Consider the following 22,922-nt stretch of genomic DNA (forward strand, 5'->3'; position numbering starts at 1 on the left):
GCCAGCGGAGTCAGAAGCGGCTTTTGCGGAGGAAGAAAAAGGAGAAGCGCCGGCAAGGCGGACGCAGCAACTCCGCAGAGGAGCCCCCCCCGTCCTCACCCTCCCCACCCCGAGCAGGCCCCTCCCTTCTCCGGCGCCTTCCGGCCATCGCTCGCGCGGAAACTACAAGTCCCGGCAGCCCTCGCGGGGGCGGCTGCTTTTTTTTTCCCACGCCCCCTTCCGGCTCCCTCCTCTGCAGCGCCGGGCTCCGGGTGTCCCAGGTGCGTGGGGGGGGGGGTGGGGACGGGGGGCTTGCAAAGGGGGGGGGGTTTCCCGGGTCCCTGCCCGGCGCTCCCTGGCTTTGCAACCCGGCGCCCGCGGGCCCGGGTCCTCGCGAGCAGAGGGGCGCTGTCGGGAGGGGCCCGGGAGGGGGGCGTCCCCTTGTAAAGAGGGGAGGGGGCCTTGCTGAGCCCGGATACCCCTTTGCAGAAGACGCGCCGCCGGACCCGTCTCGCTCCGGGCATCGTGGCTGCGCCGGGCGGGGGTCTGCCCAGAAGCCCCCCAACCCCCGCCCAGAAGGTTGGCCTCGCTCCCTTCTCCAGAACTGCCAATTAATTGGGGGTTTGGGTCAATCGGGGACCCCTCAACTGCTGGGGACCCCAGACCCATTTGACAGTCCCTTGTCTGAAGTGGTATAGGGTCTCCTGCTTGAGCAGGGGGCTGGACTAGAAGATCTCCAAGGTCCCTTCCAGCTCTATTCTATTCAATCACCAGGCTCGGGATGGGGGGGGATGGGTAGGATGGGGGCGGTGGCAGAGCCTTGCTCAGTGTCACCCCTTCCCCATCCTGCCTCTCTTAAGGAGGAGGGATCCCTAAATGGAGAAAGGGCATCTGAAGACCCCGAAAAGTCTCCTGGGGTCTCGGCCACTTTAAGACCTGTGGACTTCAACTCCCAGCTGGCTGGGGAATTCTGGGAGTTGAAGTCCACAAGTTTTAAAGTGGCCGAGTTGGAGAGCCCTGGAGTGGAGAATTGGCTGGCCCAATTGGCCAGATCTCCTCACTCTTCCACAGTTGCCAGTCGTGACTTCTGCCTGTTGAGGGTTGTGGTGGTGGAGCACCAGTTCCCAGAATCCCCAGCCAGCATAGAAAACCTAATTGGGAGGGGTTACAGATCGGGAAGCCAGGTTGCCTTGGATCAGCGGTTTTGAACCTTGACCATTTGAAGAGGGGTGGGCTTCCACCCCCCCACACACCAGAATTCAAGAACAGCCCTTATTTAATGTCACTTTTAGACTGAGACGGGCAGCATATAAATTTAATAAATTCACAAAGTTGGCAAGCTTGAAAACTTCCACGAAAGCGGTTGCACTGTGAACTCTGTTTCTAGGCCTGCCTGAGGTTGTGTTTATAATTAATAACAAAAAAGAGGAACAAAACACAAAGATAATAGTGGTGGGGTTACATTACATTGAAATGGGGGGGAAGAGCACAAAAAACGTTTAACAAAAGAGAAATATGAGCAAGAAAAATAATCGTGTAAATAGAGACATGTATTAGAAATATGTACATTTTGGAATAATATTTGCACTAGACAAATATGTATAGAATTGTACGTGTTTACAATCTCTTTGCTGTGTCTGCTCCCCAAAGGGAGGATCGTCAGACACCCCCCCCCAATTGTGTCACTCTCCCGGTGGGCGTCCGGCAATCCTGGACTCGCCCCCGGCCGGTGGGGCTTGGATGGACACCTCGGAGACCAACAGCGCGACGGAGGAGGAGGAGGAGGAGAAAATGGCGTCCGAGCAGCGACCCAGGACTCGCTCCAACCCGGAGGGGGCCGAGGACCGCACCCTCAGCCTGCAGGCCAGCGTGGGGAGCCGAAGTGAAGGGGAGGGGGAGGCGGCCAGCACCACCACCAGCCCCCCCAGCTCTGCCGTCCAGGCCCCCAACGGCAAGACCTGGCTGGCCCCGGCCCCTCCCTCCGAGTTCCAGGTCCGGACACCGCGGGTGAACTGCCCGGAGAAAGTGGTAAGTGGAAGCAGCTCCCACCGACAGCCCCCCCGGGACCCCCCCCATGGCTTCTGCCCTCCCTGCATGGATCGACCCATCTTTTGTCGCATGCACACCGTTTAACCGTATCTTAATAAAAAGGAATAAAACAAGGAAAATTGGGGGCAAAAGAAGCTTTAACAGAAACGGATAGATAGAGTCGGAAGGATCGCAGCCATTTTTTAATTCCCTCCCTTCTCTGCCCCAGATCATCTGCCTGGATCTCTCGGAGGAAATGTCCCTCCCCAGGCTGGAATCCTTCAACGGGTGAGCCAGAGGGACCTTTTTGGGGGAGGGGGCCCTCGGCCGGCTTCCGGGGGACCAGCAGCTCCTCCTCCGTGGGTGCTTTCTCTGGTTTTGAAGCGGGGGGGGGGGAGTCTGGCCAATGATGGAGGAGAAACCTGGCTTGTCTTTCGGTCCTTGCTGTGGCGCTCCTGCCTTCCGGCAGAAGGGGGCGTTGTCTCGGCCTCTCCTGGGATGCTGCCAAGGCCTGCCGTCAAGGTTCTAGTCCTCTTGGCTGAGCAGAAAGGAATTTGGATGTCTCTTCCTTGTGAGGCAGGCTTTGCCCCGTCTGGAGTTAGGTTTCTGGAGGTGGGGGGATGCCCGGGGCGTCTCTGCAGGAGCTTTGACCCGCCTTCTCTTGGCGGTGCTTCCTCACTGGCCTCCTCTTCCTCTCCTTCTCCCCCGCCCTCTCTTTTGCTTCCTTCCTCTCCTTCCCTCTTTTCCTTCCTTCCTTTTTCCTTATTTCCCCCCCCCCGGGGGGGGCCAGGCTGAAGACCAATGCCCTCAACATTTCCCAGAAGATGATTGAGATGTTTGTCCGCACCAAACACAAGATCGACAAGAGCCATGAGTTTGCGCTGGTGGTGGTGAACAACGACGTCACGTGGGTACGCTTGTGTGTGTCTCTCTCCACCACACCCCCGGGGGTCCTTCCCTGCGTTCGCTGCCCCGTTTGCCACTGCCCGGCCCCATGTGCCCACTGGTGCTCCTCCACCAAGGCTTCCCGGCCATCCACCTTGGATCTCTGCAGCGGAGAGACCGCGAAGGGCTTCACACGTTGCCCTAAGCCCAGATGGCACGCTTTGGCTTCGGCCTCGCTTGATTTCTGAACCCAGGTCAGGGGGATTCCTGGTGGGGACTCCCCCCTGCCCCACCCCCCCAGGGAAGATTGGCTGGTGTGGAATAACAGTGTTGGAAGGGACCTTGGAGGTCTTCTAGCCCAACCCCCTGCTTAGGCAGGAAACCGTATACCATTTCAGACAAACGGTTGTCCAATCTCTCCTCTCCTTTAAAACTTCCAGGGTTGGAGAATTCACAAATTCTGGAGGGAAGTTGTTCAACTGATGAACAGAACAGAATAGAGAATAGAATAGAATAGAATAGAATAGAATAGAATAGAATAGAATAGAATAGAATAGAATAGAATAGAATAGAATAGAATAGAATAGAATAGAATAGAATTAGAAATAGAAATAGGAATAGAACAGAATAGAACAGAATAGAACAGAATAGAACGTGGAATAAAGTATGGAATAGAATATGGAATGGAATAGTTCAATTTCTGTCGCAAGTCGAGGACTGCCTGTGATCCCTGTCAATCTGATTGGCGGCCTCCTCTTCCTCCTCCTCTCCGCAGCTCTCTGGCTTCACCTCCGAGCCCCGGGAGGTCTGCAGCTGCTTGTACGACCTGAAGACCGTCCTCTGCAAGTCCTTCAGTATCCTTTCCGAGTGGGGAGGCCCCCCCGGGGGTGGGAGATGGGGGGGGTGCTTTGATCTCTGCTATGGAGCACCCCAGATCCCGATCCAAGGCGGGAGAAAAACGGGATGCGCTTGAAAGTGGCGGCTGCCCGTTTCCCGAGTCCAATCCGCCCCGGCCCGGGGTTCCCACTTCTTGCCTGGCGGGAGAGTCCCCACCACGGGGACTTGGGCAGGGCAGGGCAGGACCGGGCTGGGCCCTGGCAGAATTCGCATCTGGCCCAGCAGAAGACACTGGGATGTTCTTCAGAGCTGTCGGGAATTCTGTGGAGGGGAGAGCCACCCCCATGTTGCTGGGACTATACAGGCAGTCCTCGGTTTACGACTGTTCACCCAGTGAGTGTGTGAGGTTACAAAGGCACCGAAAATGTGGACGTATGACCGTTTTTCACATTTAATGACTGTCGCAACTTCAGGTGACCAACACGCGAATGCTTGGAAACTGGCATGTGCCTATGACAGGTGGCAGGGGTCATGTGATCCCCTTGGGCCGCCTCCTAGCGAGCAAAGTGCTCCTCGCTTAACAAACGCAGTAATCCACTTAACGAGATACGTGGAAAGACAGGGTCATAAAAAGTGAAGCAAAACTCGCCAAGCCACTGTCTCACTTAGAAGTAGAAATCGTGGGCTCGTTCACAGTCGCAGGCCAAGGACTGCCTTTTAATTCCCGCCCCCCCAGTCCTCCCTCCCCCCCCCCCGATCGCCGGGGTCTGCTCTAGCTGGGGAGAAGATCCAAAGCGTCCCATTGACCTCAACCTTTCCGCTCAGATCTGGAGGGCCTTTTCAACCTGATGTGAGTCTTGACCGCTGGGCAGGGCTGCCCCTTCTGGGGTTCCTGGCCAGTTCTTGGGACGGGCGGCGGCCCTTGGTGGGATCTCCAAACTGGGAGGCGGGGAGGGGGTTCACTGCAGCCCTCCCCTCGAAGCTCCAGCCCCGCGTGGGAACCCAACACCAGCCTTCCCAAGAACCAAAAACAAATCCTGAACGGAGGAAACCAGCGCTCAGAGCTGCCAATCAAAATCCGGGAGAGGGGGGTCCCCGAGTTACGACCGTTCCTGTCCTCTGCTTAGTGTCTTCTGGTCGTCAGTCTGTGCTGGCTGGGAGGGAGGGGATGGTGGGGGGGGGTTGGCATCTGTGCCCACCGCCTCCTCTCCTCGTCCTCCCCGCAGACAGCAGAAGACGGAGCTTCCGGTGACGGAGAACGTCCAGAGCATCCCTCCGCCCTACGTGGTCAGGACCATCCTGGTCTACAGCCGCCCTGCTTGCCAGCCGCCCGCGGTGCTGACCGAGCAGATGAAGGTGCCCGCTTTCTTGACCTCACGAGGGCCCACGCTGCTGGGGGTGGGGGCGGGGAGACAGTTTTTGGGGGCACCTGGAGTTTCAGCTAGACGTATCTCCAGATCCCAGCAAACACAGGAGACCGTAGAGCAGGACTCTTGAATTCTGAAGCCATTTCTAGGAGGTACAGGTGTGTGTGTCTGTGTGTGTGTGTTTGTGTGTCGGGTGGGGGTGGGGTGTCTGGCTTTCTGACAGACCCGGAACCGCTTTGCCCTACCACAGAGGGTAGAGGCACTCTGCGGGGGGAGAGTTGCCAGCCAATCCAAACCATCCTCGAATCGATCAGAGTAGAGCGGGAAGGGACCTTGGAGGTCTTCCAGACCAACCCCTCCCCTCCCCCCAGCACTTCTGAGTGTTCGCCCAGGTGTCCCACAGTCTTGGAACAATACTTAAATCAAAGTTACAAAATATCAAGAGTTGGAAGGCACCTTGGAGGTCATCTAGTCCAACCCCCTGCTCAGGCAGGAAACCCTATACCATTTCAGGCAAATGGCTGTCCAGTCTCTTCTTAAAAAGCTCCAGTGTTGGAGCATTCACCACTTCTGGAGGCAGGTTGTTCCACTGGTTAGTTGTCCTCACTGTCAGGAAGTTTCTCCTTAGTTCCAGGTTGCTTCTCTCCTTGACTAGTTTCCATCCGTTGCTTCTTGTCCTGCCTTCGGGCGCTTTGGAGAAGAGCTTGACTGCCTCTTCTTTGGGGCCGCCCCTGAGATATTGGAGCACTCCTATCATGTCCCCACTCGTCCTTCCTTTCTCTAGACTGGCCATTCCCAAATCCTGCAGCCGTTCTTCCGATGTTTCAGCCTCCAGGCCTTTAATCCTCATAGTTGCTCTTTGCACTTTTTCCAAAGCCTCAACATCTTTTTTTGTAACGCGGTGACCAAAACTGGATGCAGGTGTTCCGGGTGTGGCCTTCCTAAGGCTTTATAAAAATGGGGGGGGGGGGGTTCCTTGCTAGAACGTGGGTGCTAAGATTGCCCCCGTGCCCTGCCAGAAGTTTTGAGTCCTTTTTAAATCCAAGACAGGGCACGGTGCCCACGAAGAAGACTAGTCAATGCTGTTTTATTTCATGGAAAAAGCAAAATATTAAGGCATGTAGAGCACAAAGGAGATCCCACTGCTGGCTGCGGGGAAAGGAATGGGGGGGAGGGGGGGAGGGCTGAGATTCTCTCCCCCTCCTGATCGCTCCGCTCTTCCCTCCCGCCCCACAGAAAATGCTGCACTGCCCTTATTTCTTCTTTGACGTGCTCTACATCCACAACGGCCTGGAGGAGAAGGAGGAGGACATCACCTGGAAGGTAAAGCCCCCCCCCCCCCCCGGCTCCTCTTCCTTGGCTTTTCCTTCGAACTTTAGACCAACCTGGCCAACTGGAGACTTGTGGACTTCAACTCCCAGCATTCCCCAGCGAGCATTCTTCTCCCCACCCCCCACCCCCAGATTGAGCTATAGAAATAATGGCATTTAAAAATGGCTCTGCTTTCTTTAAAGGGGGATGTAGACTTTGGGCACAACCACCCGCAGCCATTTGCCCTTTGGTTTTTATTTCTGTCTATTCCTCCCTCCCTCCCTTCTTCTCTCCCTCCCTTCTCTCCTTCCTTTCTTGTTCCCTTCCTTCCTCCCTCCTTTTTCTCTCCTTCCTTCCTTCCTTCCTTCCTTCCTTCCTTCCTTCCTTCCTTCCTTCCTTCCTCCCTCCCTCCCTCCCTCCCTCCCTCCCATCTTCCTCCCTTTCTTTCCTCCTGGGGGAATTCTGGGAGTTGAAGTCCGCAAGTCTTAAACGTGGCCAAGGCTGGGCAGTCCACTGTAAAGCCAGGGGATCTCCCTGCTTCAACCCGGGTGTAGCTCGTTGAGCAACAGGATCCAAGCTTCTAGTCCTGGAGGTTAACGAAGGAGACCTTTCCCAGCTGCGGACCAGGAGCAAAACCCGCCCGGCCCCCAGTCCCCTCCCCCACCGTGCCCCTCTCCTCCTCCTCCTCCGCAGGAGACCTTTGCCTTCTTCAGCAACCTGGACGCCAAGGGCACCAACTACAAGTACGAGGTCCCGCTGAGCGGTCCGGCCGTGGAGCTGCACAACTGTATGGCCAAGCTGCTGGCCCACCCCCTCCAGCGGCCCTTCCAGGCCCACGCCTCCTACAGCATGCTGGAGGACGAGGAGGGGGCGCCCGAGATCGAGGCCGTGGTGTGACCCTCCGGATCGTCAGGGGCTGGGTGGGTGGGGTGGGACAGGCAGGTCCTCGTTGGCCGGCCAGAGGGCTGTGAGGAAGACACACACAGACACACACAGCGGGTGAGGTCCTCCGTTTTCTTTGTAACCTTCCTGGCCAGGCGATGGGCACAGGAGGTTGGGACCCCCCCCCAAAAAGACAGAAGGAGACCTCTTTCATTGGGAGCTGCTTCCTGGGGAATTAAAGGCCTTTGGAGGTGTGTGTTGAGGGTCAGTTGATTAAAAAATGTGACTTAATCTTCCTGCGAGCTGGACCTCTTTCCCTCGAAGGAATCCCGTGTTGCTCCGTTGAATTCCAGTAAAGTTTGGAAAACCTTTTGGCGAGAGACTCCTAGTCATCTTCTTCTTCTCCAGATGTGTGCTTGGCTTCACCCAGGGACTCCCGGCTACTTTACAGTAGTCCCTGACTTACGAACGTGCGTTCTAAGTTATGACGGTGCTGAAAAAAGGCCTGGTCCTTGCCCTCATGACCGTTGAAGAGCGTTGCGGTGGCATGATTGCAATTTGCATGCTTGGCAACCGCCTCGCTTTTACAACTGGTCGCAGCGTCCTGCAGTCCCGTGCTGGAGATTGATCAGCTTTTTTGCCTGTTTCTGGCAGAAAAAGAAAAATGCCCACTCAAAATGGGTTTGCATTTACGACGGCGGTGTTGGCTTAATGAATGTAGTAATTCACTTAACGAATTGCCACCGTATTGTAAAAATGGGGATGAAATCAGATTCGACTTAGAAATACTTAAGAGAGAAATTCTGGTCCCCTGTGGTCGTAAGTCGAGGTCTACCTATACAGCCTTTGAGTTCCTGCTTTCTCTGGCCCCTTGTGGTCTGTCCGTGACGAGCACAGAACTGGGTATTCATAACGTGCTCAGGTGAACTTTGCCCCTGCTTGGGTTCCTGTAACATGTCGACTCCAGGGAAATGGATTAACCAGTGGGATGGCTTGTCTCCAGAAGTTGTGCGGATTCTCCCATCCCTGAAGGCTTTGAAGAAGAGGCTGGACAGCCGTTTATCTGAAATGGTCTAAGCTGGTCTCCTGCCTGAGCAGGGGGTTGGACTAGAAGACCTCCAAGGTCCCTTCCGTTAAATTAATGGAAGGTGCCAACGGGCAACTCACAGATGGTATGTTTATTTCTTTCTTAATTTATAAGGCCACCCAGCTTGCAGTGACTTAAGGCAGCTACCCCAGAGGTGGTCTACACAATGCATAAATTAAATGCAACCCGGTCTGTAGCGGTACACCGGAGGGATCCCCGGGTCCAGTTGCAGCCTTGTGCAAACAGCACTCTGCACATCCTCAGATTCCCCTCGGCCTCTCTTGCCAGCTGGGGTTGGTGCTGTGGGGCAGCTTTCCTCCAATCCTGCTGAGGATGGAAAGGTGCATTTGAAGGCAGTTCCTGCAAAGATGGCCCCATTCCTACAGGAGACGGAGTCCGGTTCGGCTTGGCTCCTCCTGAAAAATGACAGAAATTGCACCCTAATTTATCAGGGTGTCTCCTTGGCTCACAATGCTTGACTCACAACGCTTTCTTTAGTGACTATTCAAAGAACAAGAGAGACTTATGACCGACCGTTTACCACACTTACAACCGTCACAGCGTCTCCTGTGGTCACGTGATCAACAGGCAGATGTTTGGCAGCTGACTCCCACTTATGACGATTGCAGTGTCTCCCTTGGGCTGTGTGACCCCCTTTTTGTGGCCTTCTGACAGGCACAGCCAATGGGGAAGCCAGGTCCACGTAACCAGCATGTTGCTCACTTAACAACTGGGCCAAGGAGGTCGTACAATTGGGCAAAACTCAACTGTCTCGCTTAGTAAGAAAAATGGCCTCAATTGTGGCCGTAAATTGAGGACTGACTAACTGCTGCTAAGGAAGCCTTTTTTTTAAAAAAAATCTTCATCTAAGGCAGGGGTCTTCAAACCTGGCCCTTTTATGACTTTGAAGACCCCTGATCTAAGGCTGCGTTTCTCACTCTGAAGATGGGCGGACTTCAACTCCCAGGATTCCCTAGCCAGCATGAATTCTGGGAGTTGAAGTCCACCCATCCTCCAGTGGCCGAGAACCAGAAACCGGTTTAGGCTGCGGTTGCAAATCTGCAAGACCAGCAGTTTATATTAGAATTCCTTGGTTGCAACTAATTCTTCCCATGCAGGTTTAATAAGTGTGAAGCAGTTAATTGGTTGACAAATGCAAATAGGAAGTTTGCAGCGTGAAAAACAAGAAATCCCAGTTCAAATAAGTGTGTGTGAATCCAAATGCATGTCAAAGCAAAATGGAGACACATTTAAGTCTTCCTGATTTCATTTCCCACGAAATCCTACATAGGATTAAGGGAGAATTAAACAGAAACCTGACTGAGCCGTCAATCAACTCATGTGAGCCAATCCTATCTGAATCTATCCAGGAAATAGGCGGGGGAAGGAAAGGAGGAGGGAGTATCGTGATTCTAACCAATCTGCGCAAGCCTGCTTCCTTCCGATTGCTTAGGTAAGCGATCCGTCAGGCCGGTGACGTATCACTGCGGCCTTCCAATGAAAAATCCGAGGCGGCTGGTAGGGAAGCTTCAAGCGACGGGAACAAGATGGCGGCGCCGTGTTGATTTTGCGGCTTTGCAATCTTTATGGCCATCGACCGGGATGAGTTCGCTCCGTCGGGCCGGGACGCGCTGACGCGACCGGCCTTGCTCGCCTCAGGGAGACCTCAGAGGACCGGCCGCTCCGTTCCGCTCCGCCGCCTCCGGGAGGCGATGTAAGACGCCGCTCTACCCGCTGGGGAAGAAGTGCGCATGCGCGTCGGGCACGGCCCCGCGCAGGTGCGCCCTTCCCTTCCCCGCGGCCGCCCCCTAGCGGCGCCATGAAGCCCAGCGCCTTGCAGCTGGCGGCGCGGCTCTGCCGGGCTCTGCAAAACCGGGACGACGCGTAAGTGGCCCGTGGATCCGCCGCGCGTGGTTTCTACACGCTTTGCAATAAAAAGAGCGGCTCTCCGAACAGGAGCGGCCCCGTCCCGTCCTCGCCCGAAAACTTGCTTGGCCCAGGATTTCCGGGTGCAACTGCCCGCCCGCCCGCCACTTGCCAGGTGTTGCGGTCACCTGGAGACAGGTGTAAACAGCTGCACCCCCCTTTGCAGAAAGACTTTTGCGGGGTGCAGGCCCGGCTGGCCGCAGCGAGCCCGGGGCGCTGGCAGGGACAAGGGGCGGGGCATCGGGGCTCCAGGGCTAGGGAGGATCAGGGGCCAAACCTGGAACCGGTGCGTGGCTCTTCAGGGGAAACGGCCTCCCTCGCCACAAGGAGACGCTTCCTTTTTTGCAAGGAGGGAAAGTTCTGCAGCTCTTCTTCCTTGCCGGCTTCTAGAATTGCAAGGGACCTTAGAGGTCAAGTAGGCGGACCCTCTGCAGCGGAGGCGGGCAGCTATGGCGACTTCACGACCTGTGGACTTCAATTCCCAGAATTCCTGAGCCAGCCATGGCTGGCTCAGGAATTCTGGGAGTTGAAGTCCACAGGTCCTACACTGTTATAGTCGCCCACCGCTGCTCTACAAGCTCTCTGACAGAGAAGCCTCCGGCCTCTGTTGCTGGAAAAGAAGGGCACTTAAAGGGGCATCTAGTTCCCCCGCCTCCTCCTGGCTCACCTTTCCTGCTGGGGACCCCTCCCTCCTTCAAGCTCCCCTCCCCTCTGCTTTCCAGGATGGTGGCTGCCCTGCTCCAGGAGGGAGCCGACCCCAACTTGGTCCTGCCGGAGGAGGGAGTGGCCGCCATGCACTTGGCTGCCGGCCTGGAGCAGGAGAACGGGACCCGTCGCCACCTCCTCCGCCTCCTCCTCCAGCACGGGGGAGACCCCAACGTCAGGTACGCCGAGGAGGCTCCTTCCCTGTGAACACACAAAGCTGCTGGTTGTGTCAAGGCAATCCTGGGGGGAGCAGAGCCGGTCCCCAGCCCAAGAGGGACGTGGCCATAAGGACGTGGGGAGCATAGAAACACGGAAGGAAATCCAAAGATCATCTACCCCCACCCTGGGCAGAGGGCAGGGAAGCCAATTCAGCTGCCTTCCAAACTTTCAGAGTCTGTCTCACAGGGTCCTTGGATACAAACTGCCCCCCTCCCCCGCTGCTTTAGTTCCCTGGGTGGGACACAATACAATGCAATCAGTCATTGGGGGGGATTCTGACCGAGACGTGCCAAAAATGACAGGTGCTGCCCAGACAGACTGTCTGGCAAACGCCCTGAAAATTGGGAGATGCAGGCAGTGCAAATGGGTACGAAAATACATTGCAAGCTTCAGCTCCCTAGAAGAATCTGAGCTACTAACGGTGAAAGGAAATGAGCGGGAGATAAGAAGGCATTCCAGGTGGCTGGACTTAGATCTCTTGTGGGCGCGAAGGGACTCGTGCAGGAGTGAGATGGCAGTTCTGAGGGGGGGCGCTTCTGGAAGAACCCCTGTTCAAGCAGGAGACCCTATGCCCATTTCGGACAAATGGATCTCCGGATCTTTCCCTTAAATCCACTCCTGGTTCTCCTACTTAAATCACAGAAGGGAAGGTGACTTTCCCTTTAAGACAACCTGGATCCAGAAGACCTTCGCCAATGGACTGAGAGTCACCCAGAAATTAGAATAGAATAGAATAGAATAGAATAGAATAGAATAGAATAGAATAGAATAGAATAGAATAGAATAGAATAGAATAGAATAGAATAGAATAGAATAGAATAAAATAAGGAACGGAACGGACCAGAATAGAATAAGGAATGGAATGGAATGGAATGGAATAGAATAGAATAGAATAGAATAGAATAGAATAGAATAGAATAGAATAGAATAGAATAGAATAGAATATAATAGAATATGGAATAAATAGAATAGAGCTGGAAGGGGCCTTGGAGGTCTTCTAGTCCAGCCCCCCGCTCAAGCAGGTGAGCCTACACCATCTCAGACAGGTGACTGTCCAGCCTCTTCTTAAAAGCCTCCAGTGATGGAGCACCCACGATTTCTTGAGGCCAGTTGTTCCACTGGTTAATTGTCCTCACTGTCAGGAAGTTTCTCCTTAGTTCCAGGAGTTCTTTATTGGTTTCCATCCATTGAAGGAAAGAAAGAGGGAGGGAGGGAGGGAAGGAAGGAAGGAAAGAGAAAGGGAGGGAGGGAAGGAAGGAAGGAAGGAAGGAAGACTGTGTCCATGCCCTCTCTTCTGCCCAGATCTGGTGAAGGCCTCACCCCCCTGCATGTGGCAGCCTCCTGGGGACGCACTGCCTGCTTGAGGCTCCTGCTGGCTGAGGGCGGCGACCCTCACCTCGAAGACCAGGTTGGTCAGATGCTTCTCAGCCCTGGGAAGTGGCGGGTGGGGCTGGCTACGTCTGTCCCCCCCCCAAGACGGCCACTGATGGGGGGATCAGGCACTCCACTGCCTCGCCACAACCCCTGCAACTCACAACTGCGTTAAGGGGAAGAGCAGGGTCGTAAGGACGCTCACTGGCCGCTAGGTTTTCCGACGCTGGCTTGGTCTTTGCCTCACGGGGGATGCTGGCGAGCAAATCCCCCCCCTCAGCATTTAAAACACTCATTTTTTGCCTGATTCTTCCCCTCAGCTGGGGAAAAAAATTCTGCCTTCACTTTAAGAGCTGGGGAGGATAAGTTACCCAAAGGTAAATACATTTTTCCATTTCAGCCAGGAATAAAATCCAGGCCAGGAGGCGGTGATTTAGGCCTGCCTGCCTGCATTTTTTTTTAATGTTGCAAATCCTGTTTGGAATCGAAAAGGTTCAAGCCATACATAAATCATAATCCCCAGCTTCACCGCTTTGAATGGAGCCAAGGTGGGTTTACACCCGGCCGTCTGAAATTCTGAGCTCAATCCCTGGTTTCGAAAGCTCCCTTCACCCCATGGTTTCAGCTTCCGGCTTGCTGCCCCATAGCGGATGGATTTAACGGGAGACCCCTTTCTCCTTGGGATGCGATTTGGGGCATCTCTGTGCCCAGGAGAGTCACACTCTCAGAACCGTTTCTAGCCTGAAAGCGGTCTTGGGTTACAGTTATAATGGACTAAATGCCTTCCCCAGATTAAAGGGGGGGGGCTGGAAGGAAGCCCCCAGCAGGGAGATAGAGGGCAGCACCCACTGGCTGATTCTGTCTTTCCTTGTCTCAGGACGGGAGCACCGCCATTGACCTGGCTGTGGAGCAGGGGTATGAAAGATGTGTCAGCATCCTGCGGGACGAAAAGTGGAACAGCGGCTTCTGTAAGTGCCCGGGGGTCCCAAGGGCCAAACCTGCCAGACCTAATGTCTATGGAGACGCTCAACTGGACTTTCTCGGGGTTTTTTCTTGAAGAGGTTTCGCTTCTCAGCCCAGAAGCTTCGTCTGTTCTGACTGAATGGTGGAGAATGGAAGGATTTATATTCCTTGCAGTCACCGTTTGCGCTCTGATTCAGGTGACCCTGAGGGCACAGATAAACCTCCAGATAAACCTCAACGACTCTCAGACAGCCTGCTAATGACCAGATGACTGCAAGAAATATAAACCCCTCTAATCCTCCCACCATTTGGTCAGAATGGAAGGAAGCTTCTCGGATGAGAAGCGAAACCTCTTCAAGGAAAACAAAACTCCAGTTTCCTCTTGAAAAGAACACTTTGGGACTGCCAAATGTAATCTTAACAAAATAATCTTCAAATATTCTCCCCCCCTCAATCTTTTATGCAGCTCAGCGGAGAGCAGAAAGCTTCCTGTCCACCATTACGGAAGACGCTGGGCAAACTGGGGCGGGCGACTCTCCCCTTTGTCCATCTGGCGGACCCTCCCCGTCCTCCCTGAAGGAGCTCCGTCAGTGCAGGGAGCCGTGTGGGACCTTCTCTCAGCCTGGGGGAGCTGCTCCACATGGCGCCTCTGGGGCTTGCACCCAGGACCGGTCAGCCTCTTCCTTCCTCACCGAGTGTTCCTGGCAGGGAGACACGGTTTTGGATTTGTCTGACTTCAGCCTCCAGCCAGGGGATCCCCCCAATGCCTCGCTGCCCCTCGGGAGGCCAGTCTTGAGTGGGGCTGATGTGCAGGCGCTCTGGGATGGCGAGGTGGGGTGCTGCCCGTTGGACACTGGTGTGAAGCGGTCTTGGGACATCCGGGGCTCTGCAGAGGGAGAGTGCAGCTCACCCCCAGCCCCAGACACGGCCCCTTGTGGCCCCCTCTCTTTAGTGGGCACCGAGGCGCTCTTGTTCAGACCGAACATGCCACACACGGCAGGATCCACGCAGAAGACCCTGCCCTCTGCCAGCCTGGGAACCAAGTCTGAACCAGAAGCGGGCCAGCTCCATCACCCGCAGGATGCCAACACCTGTGACCCTTCTCAGGTGGGGGGCTCCCTGGATCCGGGCCTCTTGATGGGGCTCCCAAGCCAGGATGGGCTGTATGTCACCGGCCCTGATCGTTTCAGTCTCTTTTCTGGGGCTGAGTCCACAGCCGTGTCGGACTTGGGAAAGATCGTGGTGGACCCAGCCTCTCTCCTGGGGGTCAGTGGGACTCTGGACAGACGCTTGGCAAGAGGAAGGTCGCTGGGCAGGTGTTCAGCCTCCAGCACTGACCAGTATGTTTCGTGCATCAGTGAATGTTATACAAGCTCTGTGGAAGACCCAGGATGCGGCTACGTTCATGAGTGGGAAGATGGGAAGGCTGCCCCTAGTGGCTCTGCAGATGGCTGCAGCACCAGCAATGGAGGGTTGTGTTGTGGGCCACCCACCGGCCTGGGGACTCCCTGGGAGTCGGGTCTCCATGGCCAGAGGACACTCCCCACCACAGGAACTGCCCAGATCTCTCCTGGGAGTCACGATTCAGCTCCGTCCCACCCTAGGAACACGTGGGACACCTTGCAGGAGCGGGGGGCAAGGTCCACGATGGACTCCGCAGAGAACAAGCCGACTTGGGAAGGGTCTGCGCTGGTGACTGGGGGACTCGCTGAGATTCGGGGGCTGCCCGTGGAACGTCAGGGGTCGGCCCTCTCTGGAGCAAGGGAAGAGCTGGTGGAGGTGGGCACGGGGGGCAGCCTGCCAAGGTTAGCTCTCCCCATGAGCCCCCGGCAGGCAGAAGAGGGGCAACAGAGCTCGTCCTCTCAAGACACCGTTCCTGTCCAGTGGACGCAGGGAGAGAGGAATCGTCTCCACGGCTGCGGGGGTCCGTTCGGGATGAGCAGCACTGTGGGCGACACAGAGATGGCCCTGTGTCCAACTGCTGGCGTTGGAGAAGAGCCCTCCAGCACTCTGGGTGCCCAGCTCCGGTCAATGATGCTGGCCACCAAGGTCGCCCACTCTCCCCCACTCCTCCCTTTGAACCAAAGGTGCTGCCCTGCGCCCCCCTGGCCCCGAAGCCCCCTGATCGGTCCCCTTCCACACGAGAGCAGCAGCTCCTCTTCTCTCTTTGAGGAGCCTCTGGAGTTGCCGAAGCGTCCCAGGAGGGTCAGGAGGGGCCTTGGACTGGCCTCCCACCGAGGGGCTGCGAAACCTGAGCGCTCGCCCCCCTCCGCGAGAGCAGCAGAGGAGACGGAGGAGGAGGAGGCCGGAGCCATCTCGGCTCTCCCCAGGAGCAGAAAGCCGTCGTTGAACCCAGGACCTCACTCTTTGGGCTGCTATCCTGCCAGCTGGAGGAGGGACATTGGCAGAGGGGGGGAAGAGCCCTCCGGGAGGACAGACTTGGAGGTGGAACGGCCCTGCCAGGGAGATGCTGCTCCGGACCCCCCGGAGGTTGGTCATCTGCAGAGCTTGGGTGTCCGAGGGTCTCCAGGCAAGAGAGTGGAGAAGACCTCCAGGGTCAGTTTTAGCCGGCTGTCCGGGAGGGGCCCGTCTGCTGCTTGCTCCCCAGGAAGGCTGAGCCCCATTAACCAGGAGGTGCTGTTGTCACCGGGGGGCCGGCCTGTGAACCTCAGCGCCACGGAGCCCGTGGAATACCTCTACGTGGATGAGGAAGGGGGGCACTCCCTCGTTGAGCGGCACATTCCCCCCACGGACGACTCCGGGGCCAGTAGCTCCGAAGGCACCATCCTTTACGACTGGCAGGCGCATGCAGCGGTGGGCAACGGGGCAAGCGCCCCCTTGAACCCAGAACACTTGACCGATGAAGCCCTGGCACGCAAGCTGCGCGAGTTGGGGGCTGACCCAGGGCCAGTGACACCCCTCACTCGGAAGCTGTACGTTCGACTCTTGGAGAGGCTGAGCAGGCAGCCCCAGACCCTGGCCCAGAAGGGCTCTGCTGGTGGGTGCCCCTGGGGTCTCTCGGAAGCTGGAGGAGACCCTCCTGGGGGGTCGGGGGAAGGGTGGAGGAGGGAGAAGGGATGGGGGGCAAAGGGGGGAGATGAGCTCTCTGAGGAGAGGTTTATGTCCTGAAGTCCTGGGTGCAAGGGGAGAGCACCTGGCCTTAAGGAAACGGGGGGGTGGGTGTATGTGTGTCCCGATTGATCGCTCTTCCCAGAGGAGCTTGGGAGAAGTCCTGAACAAGGTGGGAGAGGGACATTTGACCAGCCAGAGCCCCCTCTGGGGGTCCTGCACCCAACCCCTTTTTCTGCTCAGCCTACAGCTCAGAGCTGGCCTCCGCTCTGGAGACCTACCGGATCCCCAACTCCAGAGCCGATGAGATGGCTCTGGCCGCAGAGTTTGACCAGGCGGACAAGAGCCGCAAGTGGCGGGAGGGGCTGCTCAAGTCCAGCTTCAACTACCTGCTTCTGGACCCCAGGTAAGAGCCCCTCCGGATGGAGGAGGAGGGGAGGGGAGTTGGGGGGAAATGGCTGCCTGGGCTGCCAGCTTTGGGGGCAGCAGGGAGACCCCTGCTGTGGCCAATGGTCTCGTGGCTCTGCTCTTCCACAGGGTGACCCAGAACCTACCCGCCCGCTGCCAGCTCCTCAGCCCGGCCGAGTGCTTCCGGACGTTCGTCCGCGCCGTCTTCTACGTGGGCAAAGGGACTCGCGGCCGGCCCTACCGCCACCTCTATGAAGCCTTGACCCACTACCGGGAGGGCCAGGGCGGACCGGCAAGGCAGGTGGGGAGCCCTCGGCAGCTCTGGGGCCAGCCCGGGGCATTCTCCGGAGGCTTCTCTGGAGTCTCGGCCTCCTCCACTATGCATGGAGCCTCCAAACTCAGGGGCAGTCTAGCTTCGATCACCGTGGATTGATCTTTGCTTGGTGTGGCAGAAACCTTTGGCTGCCTGACCTCGGGGTTGGTAGCTGCTGTTCTACCCTCCCCAAGTGGGGGTTAGATTACAACCCCTAGAATCCCTCCCCCCCCCCAGCAGAACTCATGGGAGTGGGAGGCTCAATTTGGGGAAGGGATGGCGGCCGTCTGGATCCATCTCCCTCCCCCCCACACAAAGAAACCTGGATTTGGCCCCAAGGCTGTGGGCGGGGCATTCTGTCCCTCTCAGCGGCTGCCCCCCTTTGACTGGGGGTCTCCCTCTGCCCTGCAGCTCTGCTCCAAAGTCCAGCACATCCTGGAGATTTGGGCCGGGGGGCAGGGGGTGGTCTCCGTGCACTGTTTCCAGAACGTCATTCCCGTGGAGGCGTACACCCGCGAGGCCTGCATGGTGGAGGCCCTTGGTAAGCGCTCTGGGGGTCCCCACGACATGGGGGGGGCAGCTCCCTCTTTCTTGCAGGCTCCCTTCATCCTTGCCCACCCAGGTGGGCTGCCTGGACCCCAAATCTCCCCATTTGCTGAAAACAGTCCAGCTTTTCTCTCTCTCTCTCTCTCTCTCTCTCTCTCTCTCTCTCTCTCTCTCTCTCACACACACACACACACACACACACACACACACACACACACCCTTTCCATAGAGTTTCCTAGGGCTGGAAAGGACTTTGGAGGTCGTCTAGTCCTGGGCTCTCCAACCTTGGCAACTTTACGCCTTTTGGACTTCAATTCCCAGAATTCCTCAGCCAGTCTCCAACCTTGGCAATGTTACGACTTGTGGACTTCAATTCCCTGCTGGCTGAGGAATTCTGGGAGTTGAAGTCCGCAAGTCGTAAACTCGCTAAGGTTAGAGACCCCTGTATCTAGTCCAGACGCCTGCCCAAGGCAGGAATGAGTTTCATCCATTTTCTTTGGCCACAGCTGCTTCCGCCCCCCCCCAGCCTTTCCCAACCCTGTTCCCCCCCCTCCCTAGACCCTTGGGATGGGGGGGGGACTTTGCCCACACACCTTCCTACCCCGGGCTTTGTCCCCCAGGATATTGATTCCAAGCAGGGGTGTGTGTTTGTGTGGGGTGTGTGTGTGTGATTGCAAGCCCCTTCTCTCTCGCCTCTTCCCCCTCCCCCAGGGCTGAAGATGCTGACCAATCAGAAGAAGGGGAACTATTATGGCCAGGTGGCCGGCTGGCCCATGAGACGCCGTCGCAGCCTGGGGGTCTTCCTCCTCCACCGAACTCTGCAGGTCTTCCTGGGGGAGGGCGAGAGGCAGCTGCGCCCTGCTGATATCTGAAGTGTCCCGGGGGCCCTTCCCTCCAAGCAGACCCTCTGGATCCGGAGCTCCACCGGAGGGGGGGGTCGACCTGATCCCTCGTTCACACAACTGAGGTCCAGATTCTGGAATTGCTCCTCCTTGACGCTGAACGGGGACGGAGAGCTGCACCCGTGTTTGGAAGCAATTTGGGGTGGGGTCCCAGTTGCATCCAGTCACGTCGGGGGAGAGGGTCCCCCCTTCCGGAGGGCCCTGGAACGGAGGCGCTGTGGGGCTTGGGTCCTTCTCACGCAAGGAGGAGGCCCCTCAGCACCCCCCCAGCCCTCCGTCCGTAGGGGGACCCCGGGGGTCTTCCCATACGCTTAAGAAGCCTCGGTCAGTTCTTCTGTCCTGGGAACAAAAGACGCAGTTCTCTGCTTTTGTTCAGCTTCTCTCCAGCCCGGAGACCCCTTTTCATGCCTAGCAGTGGAGACTTTTTTTAAAAAAACTCTGGGGCTGCATTATGTTTTTAAAGATTTTTCCATTTTCCCCTTATCTGGGATTGGGGGCATTAAATGAGGTTTTTTATGGTGGGGTAAAGAGTCTGCTGGATTCTGCGCTTGATCCTTTTCTGGGACTCGCCTCTTCTTTTTGAAATGGGGAGGGGGTGTAATTAAGCAGGAGGATTAGCAACCCCAGGGCCTTCGTCTTTCTTTAAGGACCGTCCTCAACTTATGACCAATCACTTAGTGACTGTTAGAGGTTCCGATGGAAACCCCCCCCCCTCAAAATGTACATATGACTGGGAATTTGAAATTGTGACGGCCATCCCCCTGTAACCTGCATTAAATAATGATGATGATGATAATAATAACAATAACAATAATAATTTGGAAGGGACCTTGGAGGTCATCTAGTCCAACCCCCTGCTCAGGCAGGAAACCCTATACCGTTTCAGACAAATGGCTGTCCGGTCTCTTCTTAAAAACCTCCAGTGTGGGAGCATTCACAGCTTCTGGAGGCAAGGAGTTCCACTGGTTAATTGTTCTCACTGTCAGGAAATTTCTCCACGGTTTCCAGCTATATATTTATTAATTACATTTATGCACTGCCTGTCTTCTTTCTAAGCAACTCCGGGCGCTCTGTTGCAGATAACGGGCTCTCTTAACAACCGCCGCATTCACTTTACAGCTGATGTCCTTGCTTAGCGACCGCTGTGAAAAAATGTCGTAAAATCGGGTTGCTCACGGGGGTGTCTTGCGACTTACGACTGTCATGATACACGACGGAAATCCCAGGGTCTGCTATAGTCATACGTTGCGGACTAGCCGTCTCCCCCAGCCTCATGGAAACCTTTGACCTCCCCCCCTCGAAAGGCTCTCTGAAGAAAAGCCGGGCCCCGCTGGGTTTTGCAGGGTTGGGGGGCAATTTGGGAGCCCCCCCAATGTCCACCGGACGGTGCTGCTTCACCGTTGCGCTTTTCCAGGTGTCCACAGTGGGGGCTGCAAACAAGCCTTGGTTTGGTGTGTGTGTGGGGGGGAAATAGCCAGGTTGCCCTTCTGTGGGGCCCCCCCACACGGACACTTTCTGCCCTCCGGGCCTTTCACTCCAAGATGCTGGCGGCCTCCGCGATGCCAGGCTGCAAAGGGCTTGGCAAACTCTTCTGGATGTGCAGAGAGGAAGGAAATTGGAGCCAAACCATCAACCACCAGAAAAACCTAGAGACCCCCCCCTCGCCCCCCCAGCCCCCTGATTCCTGGGCCCATTTGTGGAATGATCAGTGGACAGAAGCGTTTCCAGCCCCCGGAGGGGTGAACGTGGGTGGGGGGGGGCAGGAAATCCCACCTTTTCTCTATTTCCCAGGTGCAAAAATCCCTCCTTTCTTTTTCCTTCCTCCGTCTTCCTTTATCTTTCTCTTTTCCTCCCTCCCTTCCATCCTCCCTCCCTCTTTCTTTCCCTTCCTTTTCTCTTTCCCTTCCTCCCTTCCTGTCTTCTTTCCTTCCTCTTTCTCTCTCTTTCCTCCCTCCCTCCCTTCCCTTCCTTTTCTCTTTCCCTTCCTCCCTTCCTTCCTCTTTCCCTTTTCTTTCTTTTCCTTCCTTCCTCCTTTCCTCTTCTTTCTTTTCCTTCCTTCCTCCCTGTCTTCCTTCCTCTTTCTCTCTTTTCCTCCCTCCCTCCCTCCCTTCCATTCCTTTTACAAATAAGGTGGTGCATCCAATGGCATTCAACACACCTTCCTCCTCCTCTTTCCCCACAACAACCCTGTGAGGTGGGCTGGGCTGAGAAAGAGGGACTGGCCCAGGGTCATCCCGCCAGCTTTCACGGCTGACTTCCAGTGGGGTCCCTGGGGCTGTCCCGCTGGGTGGGCAGCGGGGCAGGGGGCAGCCCCGGAGACGGCCTAGCCAGCGTCCTTGTGGGAAGGACCAGAGCCAGCCCGATCCCAGGCACAGAGGACCGCCCTGCCAGGGGGAGAGGGCACCACGTGGTGTCCCTCAGCAAATCGGGTGAATTCAAGAGAGGGAAGCCCACCTCTCCAGACACGAGACCCTTCATTGAGGGCGTGGGCAGAACACCACCACGGCGTGGAAGGCAGGTTGAACTGGCAGCCATCAAAAAGTCTCTGCTTACGTTTTCAAACAGGTGAATGTCCTCTAAGAGGTGAGTTCGAGCCCTTCCCATGTCCGGCTGCCAGTCAAAGCTGGATGTCAGAATCCATATGGTTACAGGGGCTCTTTCTAACTCTTATTTCTTCTTCTGGGTTTCTGCCATCCTCCTGGAAGGGCGGGGGAGACACTGCGGGCTGCCCCTTTGTTTCTATGGCTACAATGCAGCCCTTTCCCGCTCTCTGCAAGCGCCCTCTTTGCTGTTTCTCCTTTGATGTCAGCTTGGGGGTGGTGGTGGAGAGAAAGGAATGTGACCCATCAAACATGGCTAGGAGTATCAGCTCTTTCCCACAACAGACTTAACACCTGGGGATTGGCCCATTCCAACTGACCAGATGAACTATTGGGGTGGGGGTTTGCCTGGGACTCTTTAACCCAGAGGTCTTCAAACTCGGCCCTTTTATGACTCATGGACTTCAACTCCCAGAATTTCTCAGCCAGGCATGCTGGCTGAGGAATTCTGGGAGTTGAAGTCCATGAGTCATAAAAGGGCCGAGTTTGAAGACCCCTGCTTTAACCTATCGATGTGAGAGGGAAATCCTCAGATCCTGTCTAGCATGCCTGCTATCAGCTTCTAATAAAAGTTCCTTTTGGAAGAAACGGCTCCCACGAGTCCTGCTTTCTTAGGATGAGGTTTTGAAGTGGACGCAGACATTAGACAGGATCTGCAGAAACAGCCAGCCCGGAAGGAAGACCCTTCCTGGGGGGCTCAGCAAATCATGTCAGACAAGGGAATAGAGAGAGAGGAGCCTGCGATGGGGGGGAGACTCCTGCAATTACTCCAGCTGCGGATCCTCGCAGAACGCTGCTGCAAGCCCAGGCGGTCGATGGGTGTCGGAAAGGAGGAGGACGGAGAAGGCAAGGAAGATGACGCTCAGACGGGGCAGTCATCAGCCAGGCTGGAAGCTGGAGATGGGGGTCTCTCCGTCTCAGCGAATACAAGGAGGACCACCCAACGTACTCCAGCTGAGTGTTGGAGCAGGCAACCAGCACGATGAAAATAGCTCTCAACTCCCCGAGGGAGGAAGGACAAAGCTGAGCCACGCAGGGGCACCGTTTGCCTGGGTTCCACAGAGACGACCGATGAAGGGGAAGCTGAACCAGGGGTCCTGGGCCCTTCCGAAGGCAGCACCCAAACCGCAGCCATCCCTCGTCGAGCAGCCACTGCAGGCGGAGAGAGGAGACAACGCAGGCGGAAGAAGAGGCACCGATCCATCCAGAAGTTCCCACCACTGGACGTAAGGTTCCCTGGAGAGCCACGGCGCCTGGGATCCTTCCTGATCCAGGGGCTAAGTTACATGGAGGAATATGGTCGCGACATCCCAAGCGACCGAGCCAGGGTCCGCATCGTACAAGCTGCCCTGGATGGCATCGTGGCGGACTGATTCGTAGACCTCCATGATGCAGTCGCCCCGGAGCTACTCAACTTCCATCAATTTGTGGCTGCTTCTTGTCCCTACTGGCAGTAGCACCTGGAAGACACCTGACCTCTTTCGAAACCTCTGTGTCCTTTCCTAAATTTACATCCCTTATAAT

General features: G+C 56.3%; 2 protein-coding genes across 4 annotated transcripts; both read left to right on the forward strand.

Annotated features, from left to right (window-relative positions):
* The first annotated feature begins 83 nt into the window (after positions 1-83).
* BABAM1 (BRISC and BRCA1 A complex member 1) lies at positions 84-7,664 on the forward strand. Of its 2 annotated transcripts, XM_081343019.1 has the most exons (10): positions 215-260; positions 469-558; positions 1,630-2,007; positions 2,237-2,295; positions 2,798-2,918; positions 3,668-3,746; positions 4,555-4,579; positions 4,956-5,085; positions 6,333-6,419; positions 7,101-7,664. In XM_081343019.1, exons 3-10 carry the CDS (start codon positions 1,720-1,722, stop codon positions 7,302-7,304), a joined length of 993 nt encoding a protein of 330 aa, XP_081199145.1. In that variant the 5' UTR covers positions 215-260; positions 469-558; positions 1,630-1,719; the 3' UTR covers positions 7,305-7,664. The 2 variants fall into 2 exon arrangements, with proteins under 2 accessions (XP_081199144.1, XP_081199145.1); XM_081343018.1 differs by lacking the exon at positions 469-558 and having other exon boundaries at positions 84-260.
* A 2,479-nt stretch (positions 7,665-10,143) lies between these two features.
* On the forward strand, positions 10,144-19,320 carry ANKLE1 (ankyrin repeat and LEM domain containing 1). 2 transcript variants are annotated; one of them, XM_081342828.1, is made up of 9 exons: positions 10,144-10,260; positions 11,025-11,186; positions 12,529-12,634; positions 13,475-13,565; positions 14,027-16,558; positions 16,873-17,035; positions 17,167-17,338; positions 17,762-17,891; positions 18,608-19,320. In XM_081342828.1, exons 1-9 carry the CDS (start codon positions 10,196-10,198, stop codon positions 18,766-18,768), a joined length of 3,582 nt encoding a protein of 1,193 aa, XP_081198954.1. In that variant the 5' UTR covers positions 10,144-10,195; the 3' UTR covers positions 18,769-19,320. The 2 variants fall into 2 exon arrangements, with proteins under 2 accessions (XP_081198954.1, XP_081198955.1); XM_081342829.1 differs by lacking the exon at positions 17,762-17,891 and having other exon boundaries at positions 18,608-18,732.
* Positions 19,321-22,922: the final 3,602 nt, after the last annotated feature.

The sequence above is a fragment of the Vipera berus genome (genome assembly GCF_964194415.1).
Source record: "Vipera berus genome assembly, chromosome: 1".
Classification (NCBI taxonomy): Eukaryota; Metazoa; Chordata; class Lepidosauria; order Squamata; family Viperidae; genus Vipera; species Vipera berus.

Excerpts from the sequence above, each read along its gene's own strand:
- ANKLE1 (XM_081342828.1), top strand. The coding sequence starts at position 10,196 with ATGAAGCCCAGCGCCTTGCAGCTGGCGGCGCGGCTCTGCCGGGCTCTG. Across the intron at positions 13,566-14,026 it reads AAAGTGGAACAGCGGCTTCT|CTCAGCGGAGAGCAGAAAGC; the intron begins GTAAGTGCCCGG and ends TCTTTTATGCAG. Across the intron at positions 17,339-17,761 it reads AGGGCGGACCGGCAAGGCAG|CTCTGCTCCAAAGTCCAGCA; the intron begins GTGGGGAGCCCT and ends TCTGCCCTGCAG.
- BABAM1 (XM_081343018.1), top strand. The coding sequence starts at position 1,720 with ATGGACACCTCGGAGACCAACAGCGCGACGGAGGAGGAGGAGGAGGAG. Across the intron at positions 2,296-2,797 it reads AGGCTGGAATCCTTCAACGG|GCTGAAGACCAATGCCCTCA; the intron begins GTGAGCCAGAGG and ends GGGGGGGGCCAG. Across the intron at positions 2,919-3,667 it reads TGAACAACGACGTCACGTGG|CTCTCTGGCTTCACCTCCGA; the intron begins GTACGCTTGTGT and ends TCCTCTCCGCAG.